Below are 18275 nucleotides of genomic sequence, written 5' to 3' on the forward strand. Positions count from 1 at the left end.
ACCACGACTTTATCACTTAACTTTCCCAACAACATTGCAAACATAATCTGAGTGAAGCTGAATCCATCATCTTTTCCAACTCTTGTGTCCCTTAATTATGTTAATAGTACATAATCCTTTCAGTCACTATGGTACAGATCTCAAAGTCATGTCTCCACACACTTGTGGCCTGGGCTCAGTCTGCTGCTCAACAGTCACCCCCCCTTTTTTTTCTTTCTTGCTTTTCTCACTGTTGAGTTGAATCTTTCATTGTCTCTCGGGATCTAATTAGCATGCTAGTTTCTATTTTCCCAGCTGATTCAACCCTTTCACTTCCAGAAGAAGCTTTCTAAATTACAGTATTGGCCCAGCGTGGTGGCTCATGCCTGTAATCCCAACACTTTGGGAGGCCGAAGTGTGTGGACCACTTGAGGCCAAGAGTTCGAGGCCAGCCTGGCCAACATGGTGAAACCATCCCTAGTAAAAATACAAAAATGAGCTGGGCATGGTAGTGCACATCTGTAATTCCAGCTACTTGGGAGGCTGAGGCAGGAGAATCGCTTGAACGTGGGAGGTAGAGGTTGCAGTGAGCCGCAACCACGCCACTGCACTCCAGCCTGGGTGACTGAGTAGAGACTCTGTCTCAACAACAACAAAAAAGTGCAGTATTTTACTCTCCTAATAATTTTTTAAATGTCTTACCAAAAAAAGTAAGAATTCCTTAGTATGGCACTCCCCAACAGTTTTTCAGTTCTATTTCCTGTAAAGCTTGCACACACATCCAACCCTGTGGTCACACTGAACTACTGAATATTCCTAGGATTTGCCCCTTGTTCCACTCGTACGTCTTTGTTCACGTTCCTTTCATTTTGCCATTCAGGAGTAACCACTCCTTTCTCTGAAGTCTTGGAGTACCTAATACCTCTTTTCCAGCATTTACCACTTTCCATTTCCTTCACACAATGTTGTCATCTTCTCTACTAGGCTCTAAGTCCCTTGAGGCAGGGCCTTTGTAGCCTCCACACCAGCTTAGCAACTGATACACAGAGCACTCAGCTGTCCGTGCAGGGATCTCTCTATTCTCCACACAACACAGCACCATGCCCTGTTCAGATGCACTAATTATTTGAATGAATAAATGATGTTCCACCCCCACACCCCGGTCTTCTAGCCAATGTAGAGAGAAAGAAAAGAGATACATGTTGAACTGTTTGCACACAAAAGTGACGGGATATGGCACTAATTCTTCATACAGCCTCAAAGGTCACATCTTTTTTTTTTTTAAGTTTCATTCTTGTCACCCAGGCTGGAGTTCAATGACACGATCTCGGCTCACTGCAACATCCGCCTCCCGGGTTCAAGTGATTCTCCTGCCTCAGCCTCCCGAAGTAGCTGGGATTATATGCGCCCGCCACCACGCCCAGCTAATTTTTTTGCATTTTTAGTTGAGACGGGGTTTCACCATGTTGGCCAGGCTGGTTTCGAACTCCTGACCTCAGGTGATCCACCCGCCTTGGCCTCCCAAAGTGCTGGGATTACAGGCGTGAGCCACCACGCCCGGCCTAAAGGCCACATCTTAAAACCATACTCTGTAAAATCCTGACCCAGCTTCAGAGCTACGCCACTGCGTTGTTTCCTTTTGAAGCTTAATTCCACTGAACCTATACTTGAACCTTATCTAGAGGACTACAGCGTGTAATTGGGACAATCCCCTTTCTCATTCCTAAGAGGTGATGTGGCCGGGTGGGACCTCCAGATTTCCAGCAACTATGACTGGCACTCTCCCCGCGACCAGCAAGTGCCACCTTGTCCTTTGCCTAACGTTGTACAGTTTACGAAATCAACGAACCAACACGTTGATTTCGTCTTCCCTGCAAACTGGGGAGACAAGACAAAAATGCTCACCTCCCTAAAAAAACAGATTAGAGGGGAGATGGGGAAGAGAAGAGGCGTGGCTACGAGCTGTGGCGGGGAAGGCGGGTGGAATCCCGGAGCCCGAGCTGGAAACCGTTCCCCGCTCAGCCATGACCCGGGCTGTTTATTCGCATCAGGAGGCGCGGGTGGCTCGCAGAGGGCGAGAAGACCCTTCCCGCTTTCACACTGCAGGCAGCTAAGTCGCCGAGAAAGGTAGCAACTTGACGCCCGACCCCGCCACCCCAACCCGCTAGCTCTGCGACCCCAGAGCAGCCGGCGCCAACCCGTCCCCTTCGCGACTCCGCCGGAAGTCCCGCCTGCACCGCCGCCGCACCCCATTGGGCCGGGTGCTGGGGCATCCCGGGCGCTGGGTGCCCCGAGCGGCTACGACGAGTCCCAGGTGGGGCCGGGCTCAAGGCCCGCAGGGGAGCGGAGCCGTGCGCCGCAGGTGGGCTCCCTGACGCCGGGTGGGGAACGCCGGGCCGGCGGCGGGACTTCCGCCACGGGACTCGGAAGGGGCCGCGCCGCCGCTGCTGGGAGTTGTAGTCCGGCCGTGGTTGGGGGAGCCGCGGCTCATGCGCGGTGCACAGAGGCTTGTTTCACATCTGTAACAACAGGTGAATTGGGCTTTTTATTCTCCCCTTTCGTGCCCTCTTGAGGAGCCTGCCGCGGCCGGGGGTGGTCGTCGTGAGGAGGGGGCCCGGTCCGACCGCCAGCCTGGCGGAGAGTGGGGCGGAGACGCCGGCGGGCCCGAGGAGCAGGCCGGGCATCCTAGGCCTGCCCGGGAAGCCGGCCCGGCCGATCCGTGGGCAGCCAGGCCTCGGCCTGCCGTTGCCATGGAGCCCGGGCGGGGGCGGGGGCCAGACCGGTCCGCCGGGGCGGGCCTCGCAGCCAGGGGCTCCGCGGAGGCCGTGGGAGAGGCCGCTTCATTGGCGCAACGACGCCTTCGCCTCAGGGGATGCGCCGTTTCCCCAGGCAGGGCCTGGAGAAAGCCTCCTGAGTGCCCCGAGACCTTTGTCTACTTCTCGTCCTTCCCGGTGCTGCCCGGACCGTTCGTCCAGAGGGAGGCCCGGTGCCTTCTGGCCCCCCTAGTTTGCCCCCTTTTGCACCGACCTTGTCACTGGGGGAGGCCAAGGGGTGAGGTATTCTTTGTTTGCTGGTGGTAACTTGCCCCATTTAGCAGGGGAAGACCAAATGCATGTTGGGTCCTTTGTCTGCAGTGAACTGGAGTCCCAGGGGTCCTCAGAAACCCTAAGCCAGGGATATGGCATATCTAGTCGTTGTGTAGCAACATTGGTCACTTGAATTGTGATTTTTCAAGGCAGAGGCTGTTTCACTTTACAACCCCACTCCATGAGGGTTTGCCATACACTAGCAGGTAGACTGCAGAAGGCCACTTACAGGCTTTCAACCTGGTTTTAGTTGCAGCTTATGGGCCAGAGTGAAATGAGACGTTGTCTGGTGATTTCCCTTGAAGTTTCTTGCAAGGTGGTAACCCCACTGTCATTGTGGGTTTTAACTACATCTTGTAATTTACACTTAAATCTTAGAGATTTAAGGCGATGTGCAGAAACTACATCCTTTGCTGCGTTTTCTACCGGTGTTGGCTCTTTATCCCTAAAAGATAGTTGCTCTTCAAGTGTTTTAATTTATGTAGCTGTGATACAAAGTTTTATTAGGGCCGGGAGCGGTGTCTCACGCCTGTAATCCCAGCACTTTGGGAGGCCGAGGCGGGTGGATCACCTGAGGTCAGGAGTTTGAGACCAGCCTGGCCAACATGGCTAGACCTCGTTTCTACTAAAAATACAAAAATTAGTCGGGCATGGTGGCGTGCGCCTGTAACCCTAGCTACTTGGGAGGCTGAGGCAAGAGAATTGCTTGAACCCAGGAGGCCGAGGTTGCAGTGAGCCAAGATCGCGCCATTGCACCCCAGCCTGGGCAACAAGAGCGAAACTCCTTCTCAAAACAAAACAAAACAAAAACCACACACAAGTTTTATTAGCTGTTGGACCTTTCTTGCCCCTTTCAGCCTTTGAAGATAACAGTATAATATGTCTCAAGGAATGAACCGTAGTACATTTAGGCAACAGCATAATATCCTGGAAATAAGAAAATTAGCCTAGTATAAGCATGGAGGGTTTTGGAGTCAGCATGCTTCAATGCTGATTTCCATCTGCCCTGAGGCAGCTATGGGATCTTGGGCAGGTTGTGTAACCTGTGCTTCAGTTTTCTTCTCTGGAAAGATAATTCCTACCTCACTGGATAGTTGCCTGGATTAAATGGGGTAAAGTCTATGGAAGTATGTTGTGAACTGTAAAAATGGTATTCAACTTTGAGTTATTGTTATTTTCCCAATCTTGAAGAGTATTATAGCTTCTTTATGTTAGATTATCATAATTATTATGGGATTAGAACTCAAAGTGGAAGTAGGTTTTGCTCTGGGCTTCCAGAAAATGCTTTTCAGGCTTACAAGGCTTTCTTTACCTTGACATTTTCTTAGATGATGTCAGAAGACTTCAGCACTTCTACAGGTGCTGGTGTAGGACAGCTCACAATTTAATGGGCCTAGAATGGGTCATGATAAGTCCTGATTGGTAAGGCCATTTTGTCCAGTATGTGCCCTTCATGCCACTAACAAAATTTGTCCTTGTTAGAGCTAGTAAATGATGGTTGGAGCAACTTTCTTTCCCTATGGGGCCTCCATTGTATTGACTCAGCGTTGTACTTCTCAGGAGGAGGCCCAGCCTCGTGATGAGGAATAGCAAGGAGAGAATTCAGCTCCAGTTCAAAAGCCTACAAAATCTGAGACTGTCATTGCTTTTATAAGGTAAGTTGATTTAGCCGTGCACAGAGCAGTGGTGGATCCGATGCTCAGCCATACTGTAAAACAAGAGGTATGTGTTAAACCTATTTCTGACCATTTTGGAAGAAGGATATCATTTATTTTATTTTATTTTATTTTATTTTTGAGACAGAGTCTCGCTTTGTCCCCCAGGCTGGAGTGCAGTGGCGCGATCTTGGCTTGCTGCAACCTCTGCCTCCCAGGTTCAAGCAATTCTCCTGTCTCAGCCTCCCAAGTAGCTGAGATTACAGGCGCCTGCCACCATGCCCAGCTGATTGTTTTGTATTTTTAGTAGAGACTGGGTTTCACCATGTTGGCCAGGCTGGTCTCAAACCCCTGACGTCAGGTGATCAGCCTGCCTCAGCCTCCCAAAGTGCTGGGATTACAGGCATGAGCCACTGTGCCCAGCCAGAAGGGTATCATTTTTAGTCATTGTGGAGTCTCTGTCCTGGAACCATCCCCTAGTGACTCTACCTGGAGTTAAATTGTATTTCATTATGCAGGAAATCTTGATATAATAGCATTTTACTTATCTGTAAATTACTTAAGAGACACATTGAGCTACAAGGTTTTTTTGTTTTTGAGACAGTCTTGCCCTGTCGCCCAGGCTGGAGTGCAGTGGGGCAATCTTGGCTCACTGCAACCTCCACCTCCTTAGTTCAAGCAATTCCCCTGCCTCAGCCTCATGCCACCAAGCCCGGCTAATTTTTTTGTATTTTTTTTTTTTTTTTAGATGGAGTCTCACTCTGTTGCCCAGGTTGGAGTGCAGTGGTGGGATCTTGGCTCACTGCAACCTCTGCCTCCTGGGTTCAAGCGATTCTCCTGCCTCAGCCTCCTGAGTAGCTGGGATTACAGGTGCGCACCACCACGCCTGGCTTATTTTTGTATTTTTAGTAGAGATGGGGTTTCACCATTTTGGTCAGGCTAACCTCAAACTCCTGACCTTGTGATCTGCCTGCCTCTGCCTCTGAAAGTGCTGGGATTAAAGGTGTGAGCCACCGTGCCTGGCCAATTTTTTTTTTTTTTTCTGAGACGGAGTCTCACTCTGTCACCCAGGCTGGAGTACAGTGGTGCAATCTTGGCTCACTGCAACCTCCGCCTCCCGGGTTCAAGCGATTCTTCTGTCTCAGCCTCCTGAGTAGCTGGGACTACAGGCGTGCACCACCACGCCTGGCTAATTTTTTGTATTTTTAGTGAAGATGGGGTTTTACCATGTTGGCCATGCTGGTCTCTAACTCCTGACTTCGTGATCCACCTGCCTCGGCCTCCCAAAGTGCTGGGATTACAGGAGTGAGCCACTGTGCTCAGGCGTGCCTGGCCAATTTTTTTTGTATTTTTAGTAGAGACAGGATTTCACCATCTTGGCCAGAATGGTCTCGAACTCCTGACCTCAGGCAATCGGCCTGCCTCAGCCTCCCAAAGTGATGGGATTACAGGCGTGAGCCACCAAGCCTGGCCCACTACAAAGATTTTTAAACATTACTGCATTATGGCCGGTCGGGGTGGCTGATGCCTGTAATCCCAGCACTTTGGGAGGCTGAGGCGGGCGGATCACAAGGTCAGGAGTTCGAGTCCAGCCTGGCCAACATGGTGAAACACTGTCTCTACCAAAAATACAAAAATTAGCCAGGCGTGGTGGCGGGTGCCTGTAATCCCAGCTACTAGGGAGACTGAGACAGGAGAATCATTTGAATCCAGGAGGTGGAGGTTGTAGTGAGCAGAGATCATGCTATTGCACTCCAGCCTGGGCAACAAGAGCAAGACTCTGTCTCAAAACAAAACAAAACACCATTACTGACTGCATTACAAGGAAGACCGCTTTCTTTTGGATATCTATGAAATGTTCTAGAGCTCTGTAAATTCTATCTCTAAAAGATCCTATCTTGGTTCTCATAGTATCGTTTTTTTAGATTAGTACAGGAAAAAGAGTGGTACATGAGCCTAAATTGACATATTGGGCTAGAGGTTTAGGGACTTTTAAAAAGCAAAACTGGCCGGGCACGGTGGCTCATGCCTGTAATCCCAGCACTTTGGGAGGCCGAGGCAGGCAGATCATGAGGCCAAGAGATCAAGACCATCCTGGCCAACATGGTGAAAGCCCATCTCTACTAAAAATCCAAAAAAATTTAGCCGTGCATGGTGGCATGTGCCTGTAGTCCCAGCTACTTGAAAGGCTGAGACAGGAGAATACCTTGAACCCGGGAGGTGGAGGTTGCAGTAAGCTGATATTACGCCATTGCCCTCCAACCTGGTGACAGAGCGAGACTCTGTCTCAAAAAAAAAAAAAAAAAAAAGCAAAATCAAGAGTCTATTTGCAAGCAAATTAACTTACAAATTTTTTTTTTAGAGGCAGGGTCTCACTGTGTTGCCTAGGCTGGTCTTGAACTCCTGGCCTCAAGCGATCCTTCACCTGGGCGTCCCAAAGTGCTGGGACTACAGGCATGAGCCACCCCACCTAGCCATTAAATTTTGCTTTTTTTTTAAAAATTTTTTTGAGACAGAGTTTCGCTCTTGTTGCCCAGGCTGCAGTGCAGTGGCGCAATCTCATCTCACTGGAACGTCCACCTCCTGGGTTCAAGTGATTCTCCTGCCTCAGCCTCCCACGTAGTTGGGATTACAGGCATGCGCCACCACGTCCGGCTAATTTTATATTTTTAGTAGAGACGGGGTTTCTGCATGTTGGTCAGGCTGGTCTCAAACTCCCGACCTCAGGTGATCTGCTTGCCTCGGCCTCCCAAAATGCTGGGATTACAGGCATGAGCCACTGCACCCAGCTTGCTTTTTGTTTTTTTTTTTTTTCAAGAGAGACAGGGTCTTGCTTTGTCACCCAGACTGGAGTGCAGTGGCATGATCACAGCTCACTGTAAACCTCAAAATCCTGGGCGAAGTGATCCTCCTGCCTCAGCCTCCTGAGTAGCTAAGACTGCAAGCATGTACCACCACACCTGGCTAATTCTGAAAATTGTTTTTAGAGATGCGGTCTCACTATGTTGCCCAGGCTGGTCTTGAGCTCCTGGTCTCAAGTGCTCCTCTCATCTCAGCCTCCCAAAGCGCTGGGATTACAGGTGTGAACCACTGTGCCTAGCCAGTTTACCATTTCTTAGCAATAGAGTATTGTTTCTTTTTTTTCTTTTCTTAAATTTATTTTTTATTTTTATTTTTTTGAGATGGAGTCTCGCTCTGTTGCCCAGGCTGGAGTGCAGAGGTGTGATCTTGGCTCACTGCAACCTCCGCTTCCCGGGTTCAAGCGATTCTCCTGCCTCAGCCCCCTGAGTAGCTGGGATTACAGGCATGCACCACCACAGCTGGCTAATTTTTGTATTTTTACTGGGGACGAGGTTTCCTCATGTTGGCCAGGCTGGTCTCGAACTTCTGACCTCAGGGTGATCTGCCCACCTCAGCCTCCCAAAGTGCTGGGATTACAGGCATGAGCCACCGCAACCAGCCGAGTTTTGTTTTTTGTTTTTGTTTTTTTTGAGACAGAGTCTCACTCTTGTTGCCCAGGCTGGAGTGCAATGGCGTGATCTCGGCTCACTGCAACCTCTGCTTCCCGGATTCAAACGATTCTCCTGCCCCAGCCTCCCGAGTAGCGGAGATTACAGGCGCCTGCCACCGTGCCTGGCTAATTTTTTGTGTTTTTTTAGTAGAGACGGGTCATGTTGGTCAGGGAGTATTGTTTTTTAAGTAATATTCACTTAAAATGTTTTAGATTTTATAATATTCTGGTTTTCTTTTAAATTAGAATGTCAAATTACACACTTTTTATTTTCATTTGGATAGAAGGTATCTATGGAATGTAACTTCTTTTTTTTTTTTTTTTTCGAGACGGAGTCTCACTCTGTCGCCCAGGCTGGAGTGCAGTGGCACAATCTTGGCTTACTGCAAGCTCTGCCTCCTGGGTTCACGCCATTCTCCTGCCTCAGCCTCCCGAGTAGCTGGGACTACAGGCCCGCACCACCATGCCTGGCTCATTTTTTGTATTTTTTTAGTAGAGACGGGGTTTCACCGTGTTAGCGAGGATGGTCTCGATCTCCTGACCTCGTGATCCGCCCACCTCGGCCTCCCAAAGTGCTGGGATTACAGGTGTGAGCCACCGCACCTGGCCAGAATGTAACTTCTTAAAGTAAATGTTATCATTGTTGATATTGTATTGAAGTTTTCTCTGTGATATACCATATCCTATGGGCTGAAATTTCCAGCATCCCTTGGGGAGTGGAGGCCATCAGGGCAGACCTGCTATGGACCTGAAAGATTCCGCCCCAGGTCAGCCCTCCACTCCCCACCTCCCCACAATTTGAGAATGAGAGGGAACAGGAGTCAGGAGCAAGAGTGTTGGCCCCAGTAGACTCCAAGCAATGTTGGACATGATTCTGATTGGCTAAACACTGTGTAGATGTTTTTAAACAAAGTCCACTTAAGGTTACTGCACTAATCAAGGAGTACTGGATTATAAAAACATCTATAAATCTGAGTTTGAGTATTTTTTAAAACAAAATTGTTAAACCAGATGTGTTGCTTTTTCTTCTTGTCATCTCTAAGTATAGTCCTCAGTTAAATATACTAATAAGCAAAATGCACCAAAACTTTTGGCTAATAGTTGTGCTTTAACTTAATATTTGTTATTTCATAGAGACTGTTACGAAAAGCTTTTTATTCTGAATCACTGTACAGTCAAATCTCATTTTTAGGGTCTTGACTAGGTTTTATGAAAGCCCAGTAAGCCAGTTTGCCCATAAGGCAGTCATCAGTCGTGTTTCCTGATGCCACATGACAGAAGGGGTCCATGTAGAATTTCGTTTCTTCCTGGAAGTCCCAAGGAAACCTGCAAGTATTATGATAACTAGGAAGGAAACCTGCAAGTATTATGATGAACTGGGAAGGAAACCTGTAAGTATTATGATGAACTAGATAGAACTACATGTCTCTCGTGATGAAATGCATCTCCCTCTGTTTAACAGGATATGGGGAGTTTTAGGACAGGGAAGAAAGTGCTCAATTAGAAAGAAGCAAAGACAATTACTCTAGAGTGGAGCTGGCCTTCCAGTCCTCAAGACTGGGGAGCAGCAGTTGGGGCTCATTAGTGAAGAGTTTCATTTTTTTCATTTTCTGGACAGTGCTCTCCATGTTACTGAAGTCTTCTTTGTGGGTTGCTGGACCAGGAATATTAACCATTGCCTCTTGGCCCTCCTTGTTCTCAGGATTCCAGCTTTCCCTCCTGGCCAGAAATGTTCAGCCTGGACTCATTCAGAAAAGGTAAGACTGCAACTGTGCTTGTGACCTCATGCCCATCCTTATTGGGATGGGCAGCTCTGAGGGCTGTGAAAGTCTCTCCCCAGTATGTAGTTCTTGCACATTTCTTTGGGTGGTTTTCCAAAGGCCTTTCCTATAGCCTTCCTTTTGCATGGTGCTTATAATCTGTGCCAACCCTTGCTGTGGCCTTTGCCATGCTTCCTCCCAGTGCCCCCTTCTGCGTACTCACTGCTTATTAAAATCTTTTTTTTTTTTTTCTGAAATGGAGTCTCACTTCTGTCGCCGAGGCTGGAGAGCAGTGGCACGATCTCGGCTCAGTGCAACCTCCGCCCCCTGGGTTGAAGCAGTTCTCCTGCCTCAGCCTCCGTAGTAGCTGGGATTACAGGAACCAGCTGCCAAGCTCGGCTAATTCTTTTTTTTTTTTTTAGTTGAGACGGGGTTTCATCATGTTGGCCAGGCTGGTCTCAAACTGTTGACCTCAAGTGATCCACCCACCTCGGCCTCCCAAAGTGCTGGAATTACAGGTGTGAGCCACCGTGGCTGGCCTCTAAAATCCTATTTTTCTAGGCTAGTATTTTATACCATCTCCTTCATGAACCTTTCCTAATTCTGTTGACCAAATGCAATATTTCTCCAATCTTCCTCGGTACCATACCTGTTCGTTTTCATGGTTAGTCTATTCTGAATTAATCATTTTGTCACTAGATTGGAAGCTCCCTATAGCCAAGGCCTGTTGTGTGCTTTTACGATGCATAGCACCTGGCCAGCATTTCGCACATAGTAGGCCTCAGTAAACACTGGTGGAAGTTGGATTGAGTCTGTATTAGGCTGTTCTTGCATTGGTATAAAAAAATACCTGAGACTGGGTAATTTATAAGAAAAGAGGTTTAATTGGCTCACATTTCTGCAGGGTGTATAGGAAACATGGTGCTGGCATCTGTTTGGCTTCTGGGGAGGACTCAGGGAGCTTTCACTCAGGGGCAGAAGGTGAAGCGGGAGCAGGCATGTCACATGGCAAAAATCAGGATCCAGAGAGAGAGTTAGGGAGGTGCCACACAATTTAAACAAGATTGGCTGGGCATGAAGGCTCACGCCTGTAATCCCAGCACTTTGGGAGGCCAAGGTGGACGGATTGCCTGAGCTCAGGAGTTCCAGACCAGCCTGGACAACACAGTGAAACCCCGTCTCTACTAAAATACAAAAAATTATCCAGGCGTGGCAGTGTGCGCCTGTAGTCCCAGCTACTTGGGAGGCCGAGGCAGGAGAATAGCTTTAACCCGGGAGGCAGAGGTTGCAGTGAGCCAAGATTACACCACTGCACTCCAGCCTGGGCAACAGAGCAAGACTCAGTCTCAAAAAAAAAAAAGGCCATTTGTGGTGGTGGGCACCTGTAATCCCAGCTACTCGGGAGGCTGAGGCAGGAGAATCGCTTGAACCTGGGAGACGGGTTGCAGTGAGCTGAGATCGTGCCATTGCACTCCAGTCTGGGCAACAAGAGTGAGATGCCATCTCAAAAATAAATAAATAAATAAATAAATAAAATAAACAACAAGATCTCATGAGAGGCTGGGTGCAGTGGCTCACACCTGTAATCCCAGCACTTTGGGAGGCCAAAGTGGGCGGATCACTTGAGGTCAGGCATTTGAGACCAGCCTGGCCAACATGATGAGACCCGTCTCTACTAAAAATACAGAAAATTAGCTAGGCGTGGTGGTGTGCGCCTGTATTCCCAGCTACTTGGGAGGCTGAGGCACGAGAATTGCTTGAACCCAGGAGGTGGAGGTTGTAGTGAGTCAAGATTGTGCCACTGCACTCCAGCCTGGGCGACAGGGCAAGACTCCATCTCAAAAAAAAAAAAAAAGATTTCATGAGAATTTACTAACTATCACAAGGATAGCAGCAAGCCACGAGGGATCCATTCTGTGACCCTTCAACAGCAGAGATTACATTTCTTTTTTTTTTTTTTTGAGACGGAGTCTCACTCTGTTGTTGCCCAGGCTGGAGTGCAGTGGCACGAGTTTGGCTCACTGCAACCTCTGCCTCCCGGGTTCAAGCAATTCTCCTGCCTCAGCCTCCCGAGTAGCTGGGACTACAGGCGTGCGCCACCACACCCGGGTAATTCTTGTATTTTTAGTAGAGATGGGATTTCGCCATATTGGCCAGGCTGGTCTCTAACTCCTGAGCTCAAGTGATTTTGCCCATCTCAGCCTCCCAAAGTGTTGGGATTACAGGCGTGAGCCACCAGCAGGAGATTACATTTCAACATGAGATTTGGGTAGGGACAAATATCCACACTATATCAAAGTCATTCTTACGTTAGTGATCATAGAAACTCTGGCAAGTCTTGCCGGGCGCGGTGGCTCACACCTGTAATCCCAGCACTTTGGGAGGCCAAGGCAGGCGGATCACGAGGTCAGGAGATTGAGACCATCCTGGCCAATATGGTGAAACCCCGTCTCTACTAAAAATACAAAAAAAAAAATTAGCCAGGTGCGGTGGCGGGTGCCTATAGTCCCAGCTACTTGGGAGGCTGAGGCAGGAGAATGGCGTGAACCCGGGGGGCGGAGCTTGCAGTGAGCCGAGATCGCGCCACTGTCTGGCCTGGGCGAAACAGCGAGACTCCATCTCAAAAAAAAAAAAGAAATTCTGGCAAGTCTTGAAATTAGTGCTCTACAGCACACGGAGTGAGGGGGTTGCATAGGCAGTGGCAGAATTGAGCCTTGACAGGGCTATAGGGTAGAGTTCATGATGTGTTATTATAGGAGGTAAAGTAGCCTGTGGGGACTTTAGGGGCCAGATCCTGAGAGCTTTGTATTTCTTAGAACATGACTTTTTTTCTTCAAGAGACTGAAGAGTAAAGGGCCTGTAGCCCGTGTTGAAGCTGATCCTGAGGCTTCTGTCTGAGGATATTTTACAAATAAATAAGAACCATAACAGAACGTCTATAACTGCTGATTAAATAGGTCTTCCTGATTGTGTCTTCTCTCTCTCTAAGTTGTGTTCCTCGAGGCCTGGGAAACCCCTGGCCAAGTGGTGCCCTGTGTAACCCATTGAATAGGGCCAGAAGGAGGGCTGGACGTACTAGGGTTCAGAGAGCAGCCTGTCCCTGCCTCCTTGTGTATCTCCAGCCACTCCATCTGTTTTCATATTGTTTGAAAAAATTTATTTCTGTCATCCTGAGCTTTTTTTTTTTTTTTTTTTGGCCAGCTATATGTAAGAAGGAAAAAACTGAACTTGAGATTAGTGTGGGCAGCACATTTTTTTTTTTTTTTTTTAGCTAAAATTAGCACTTTGTGTTTACTTACTAACCAGTGGGCTTTATTGTCTACCCACTTGTAAAAGGTCGATGAAAGCAGATTTTCTCATGGTGAGTGTCTCTGAATTAATAGTACTGATTTTGTAAAGAGATGGAAAGCCCAATAAAAATCGTGATCCTCGGCTGAGCGTGGTGGCTCAGGCCTGTAATCCCAGCACTTTGGGAGGCTAAGGTGGGCGGACTACTTGACATCAGGAGTTCGAGACCAGCCTGGCCAACATGGTGAAACCCCGTCTCTACTAAAAAAAAAAAAAAAAAAAATAGAAAAATCAGCCAGGCATGGTAATCCCAGCTACTTGGGAGGCTGAGGCAGCAAATCGCTTGAACCTGGGAGGCAGAGGTGGCAGTGAGCTGAGATCACACCACTGCACTCTAGCCTGGGTGACAGAGCGAGACTCTGTCTCAAAACAAAAAAGAAAAAAAAAAAGAAAAAAAATTTTTTTTTTCCTCTCTGGGCGCCATGTCCCATGCTTGTAATCCCAGCACTTTGGGAGGCCAAGACAAGAAGATTGTTTGAGCCAGGAGTTTGAGAGCAGCCTGGACAGCATTGGGAGACCCTGTCTCTCTGTATTTTTAGCAAGCTCCACCTCCCAGATTCATGCCATATTCTGCCTCAGCCTCCCAAGTAGCTGGGACTACAGGCGCCAGCCACCACGCCTGGCTAATTTTTTGTATTTTTAGTGGAGATGGGGTTTCACCATGTTAGCCAGGATGGCCTCGGTCTCCTGACCTCGTGATCCACCCGCCTTGGCCTCCTAAAGTGTTGGGATTACAGGCGTGAACCACCGCGCCCGGCCGTTTTTTGTTAGTTTGTTTTGTTTTGTTTTGTTCTGTATTTTTTTAAGAAATAAAAAAAATAATTAAAAAAATAATTTTTTTTTTTTTTTTTGGTGGAAACAGGGTCTTCCTATGTTTCCCAGGCTGTTCTCAAACTCCTGGCTTCATGTAATCCTCCTGCCTTGGCCTCCCAAAGTGTTGGGACTACAGGTGTGAGCCACTGTGCTTGGCTTGAGTTTTCCTTTTACATGTTTCTTTGCTCTTCATCATGAAATTATGAGTTCCTAGGGTGTCATGAACCTTGAGAGGAAATGTAAGTTGATGTGAAGCTTGAGGTTCCTGAGTTTGATTGACTGGGGCTTGAATCTGGCTTTCCCTAATACTAGCAAGGTGTTAACTTACCTGATCCTGTTTCCTACCTGCTATCTTCAGGACTACAGTGAAGATATTAGAGCTGAAATATAGGAAAAGCACCTGGCTGTGGTCGGTGCTCAACCCTTACTCTTGGGCATGGTATGCCCTTGATAAATACTGGAGAGCTATAGCCTTGCCTCAGCATGCAGTGTGCTGTGAGGTTGCATGATTGAGCGCCTGCTGTGTAGGAGACACTAGGGTGAAGAGAGCTCTATTTCAGAGATGCTTCTTGGTACTCTGGAGCTTATAGCCTCAATAGGATGGGCCATTTGATGGTTCTGATGGAAACAGCTATAGCAATTCCATGCAGCATTGTGGATGGTGGCCCACTGGGTCTTGTGGCTAGCTACCATCTTTCTCATTATGTAATTTAACAAAGCTGTTGGCAAGAATGCCCATGTTCCTGGTAAGTTACTTGTTACTGCCCTTGCCAGCATCTTAACTTAGCTCTCTGATTTCTTACCTGTAATGCCATCGGACTCAGGCTACAAAGAGCAAGCTGAACAATGAAAAAGAGCAAAAAAAAAAAAAAAAAAAAAAAAAGAGCAAGCTGAGTCTTTCACAGCCAGCACAAAACTTTGAAAAACACTGGATCAATAGCAAGAATGTGCATTTTCTCTCCAGGTACATGGTCAGAAGTGGGCTCAGTGAAGTTATGGGATTGTAACAACTCTCTCCCAATTGCTGAAAATGCTTAATGAGATAATAACTAATCATTGAATCATTTATTCTTTTTTTTTTTTTTCAATCCAGCATCCCTGGATGTGAATGAGGACCCTCCTTAAACAGGAATGGAGAGGTTGAGCTGGTCATTTCCAACCTTAGCTTCAAGGCAGAACTGGAATTAGTTTCAAAATAAACCTTGATCCTAGGCACTTAGTTCTAGAAGATCCTACAAGCACGTCTGCTGTAACCCTATGTATGTTTTCTGTAAAATCACATACCTATAAAATAAAAAGAAAAAAATCACACATCTATAATATTATAAGAGAGCTTATGGGAAAAATAGAATTGGGCCAATGCAACTGCAACTTTGTGACCAAAATATGACAAAAACAATTATTGGTGCTTGGGAAGATGCTTTGGACCATCTAGACAGGCAGCTCAGGGTGATGTGATGCTGCAAATATACCAAGAGCCGTCTTCTTCTTTTTTTTTTCTTTTTCTTTTTTTTTTAAGACGGAGTCTTGTTCTGTGGCCAGGCTGGAGTGCAATGGCGCGATCTCGGCTCACTGCACCCTCCGCCTCCCGGGTTCAAGTCATTCTCGTGCCTCAGCCTCCTGAGTAGCTGGGACTACAGGCACACGCCACCATGCCCTGCCAATTTTTGTATTTTTAGTAGAGACGGGGTTTCACCATGTTGGCCAGGATGGTCTCGATCTCTTGACCTCGTGATCCGCTGGCCTCGGCCTCCCAGAGTGCTGGGATTATAGGCGTGAGCCACCGCGCCGGGCTACAAAGAGCCTTCTAATGTGAGCAGAGCTGGCAGTTACCGAGGAAGCCCAGGTGGAGGTGGAGTTCTGAAACAGCCACTGTGGTAAAGGAGTGTGTGCAGCTGGGACTGTGGGGGAGGAGGGTTGGAGTGCAGGACTTGCTTCTCCCCCAACATTTTGTTGTGAAAAATTTCAAAAATACTGAAACATTGAAGAAATTGTATAGTGAACACCTTTGTATCTACCACCTTGATTCTCTATAGGTATAGGCACTCAATTTTAATAAAAAAAAATAGCTGAAAGGGCTTTTTCTTTCCTGCTGAAGATTATAATTCTACTCCTGCTTTTTCAGCTCCTTTGCCTTCAGAATTTTTTGAAACAAGAGTCATGTTTTACTGATATCTTTCTCCTCTTTACCCATTGTATATGAGTCAATTTGCATTCCACAAATGAACATCTTTGTAGAACAGGTGGTTTCTCAAGCTTCAGGTGTGTGTGGCCATCTCTGCTCCCCTTCTACCCCATTTACTGTACTGAAGCCAGAGGGGCAAAGAGAGCAAAGAGTGCATGCATTTCTCCCAGCCCCCAGACTAGTGACTCTCTGAATGTCACCATTTAGGTGGTTTAAAAGGATCTTAAGCCTTCCTTACCCATGTATTTCCGCCTTCTTTACCCATGTATTTCCACCTTCCCGTGGAAGATTCTGAGTGTCTTAATTTTCGTTCATGTACCTCAAGTTGTTGGGACTTCTTAGAAATGTGCTTTCTGGTTACTAATAAGTAGCATTTAGCCCCCAAATGAATGGAAGTATTTGGAATGGCAGGTTGTTCTCTTTTAGAAAGAGGGAGAAGGCTGGTAAGTGTGCGTCTGGTTTTAGCTCTCAAGCTGGACCCACATAGTCCAGTCGTCCCTCTCTTGCCCAGCTCTTGGAGGGAAAGAATGATTTGAGATTTGGTGGCTGAGGTAGCCATCTGGGGAACGCATAGCAAAGGCGTAGGTAGCTACCATAAGAAGCAGACACGTGGTGCTTTTGAGTTGACGTAGTACCAAGGCTTTCAGCTCTCTCCTGTTGTCCTGTCACATCCTCACAACTTAAGACTAAGAGAAGTATATAGGATGGGTGTTAACCTCATAGGGGGTAGCTAAGGGAAGAGGAAGAGTTTGAGGGCTCTCTCTAAGGCTGTCACATATCACATCATATGAGACGCTTGCCTTCTTCCTGTGTGGCGTTGTTAGTGCTGTTCCTCAGAACCTGTGGCTGCTCCCAGCACTGTCCAGCAGTCCTGTTGCCCAGAGCTCCTCATGGATGCTCTGAGTGAGTCAGTTCAGGGGTCTGTGACTGTGAGGGGTGAGAACATGTCGCCCTGATGCCCTCTCTCTTTCCCCAGATCGGGCCCAGCACAGGCAGCGTCAGTGCAAACTTCCCCCACCCCGCCTTCCACCCATGTGTGTCAACCCTGCCCCAGGAGGGACCATCTCTCGAGGTAAGGGAGGAGCCTTGCCTCCAGCAACAGCTTGGTCCAGGGTCTGTGGGGAGGTGGGTGGCAATGGGAGCCCTGGTGCCAGGGCCACAGCCCTCCAGAAAGCGAGTGAGGAAGGGTGGGGTTAGCAGAGCTATTGGAGCCCTGAGGGAGAAATTACTTGGAAAAGTCTGGATTTTTTCATGATCCCTTGACTCATGGCCTGGACCCTGCAGTCTTCTTGGGCCTCCTTGTGTGGCCTGGACTAAAGCCTAGGCTCAGTTTGGGTGGTTCTCTCAGCACCAGCGTGGAGAATCCGCAGGGCTTGGGGCATCGAGGCTCCTAGAAGTCCCTGATCAGGTGGCTCAGAGAGCAGGGTGCTTGTAGCAGGGCTGGAACAGATAGCCCTGACTCAACCCTAGTGCTTTCCCTCTTGGAGGCTTTGGGGATACACACAGATCACTTTCCTGTCTCCCATGTGGCACCTCAAAGCACTTTACTGACATTAAAATGTGCCTCTCAGTCCACTTGGCAAGGTAGGCTGTCCTTTTGATTGGGGAGAATGTTAGAGCACCAGGTAAGTGGCAGCTTACCTCAGGCCCTACCAGTACCCAGGGATGGTGCCAGGGATAGGACCCAGGGAAGCACCGCTGCACATGAGCGCCTCCTCTTCTCCCTCAGACTTATTAATATACCTTTTCCAGGCCTGCTAAGGCCAGTGCTCCTGGAAGCCTTTTTGTCCTAATAGCTGCTCTTTTCTGCCCCATAGGCTGCCTGTTCACACCCCTCTGCCTAGCAGAAGGAGCCCTGTTTTAGGTCATAGAGTCATTTTCTCATCTAGAGACAGCATGTCTACTCTAGGGTCTGTCTGTAAAGTGCTTTGAAGGTCA

At 48.0% G+C, this 18275-nt stretch overlaps 1 protein-coding gene across 12 annotated transcripts in view; it reads left to right on the forward strand.

The window, feature by feature from the left end:
* Nucleotides 1-1917: 1917 nt before the first annotated feature.
* The window catches only part of DHX30 (DExH-box helicase 30), a 47371-nt gene continuing 31013 nt past the window's right edge, over nucleotides 1918-18275 (forward strand). Inside the window, exons 1-5 of one of the 12 annotated variants that reach the window (XM_055382300.2) lie at nucleotides 1931-2106; nucleotides 4626-4720; nucleotides 9934-9988; nucleotides 10414-10509; nucleotides 17314-17409. In XM_055382300.2, the coding sequence (XP_055238275.1) occupies nucleotides 9961-9988; nucleotides 10414-10509; nucleotides 17314-17409 (220 nt within the window). In that variant the 5' untranslated portion in view covers nucleotides 1931-2106; nucleotides 4626-4720; nucleotides 9934-9960. Of the gene's footprint in view, nucleotides 2107-2208; nucleotides 2511-2750; nucleotides 3031-4625; nucleotides 4721-9933; nucleotides 9989-10413; nucleotides 10510-15245; nucleotides 15412-17313; nucleotides 17410-18275 lie in introns of those variants that run through there. The other 11 variants (XM_055382299.2, XM_055382301.2, XM_019023476.3 and 8 more) reach the window with 11 other exon arrangements.

Source organism: Gorilla gorilla, chromosome 2, assembly GCF_029281585.2.
Source record: "Gorilla gorilla gorilla isolate KB3781 chromosome 2, NHGRI_mGorGor1-v2.1_pri, whole genome shotgun sequence".
Lineage (NCBI taxonomy): Eukaryota > Metazoa > Chordata > Mammalia > Primates > Hominidae > Gorilla > Gorilla gorilla.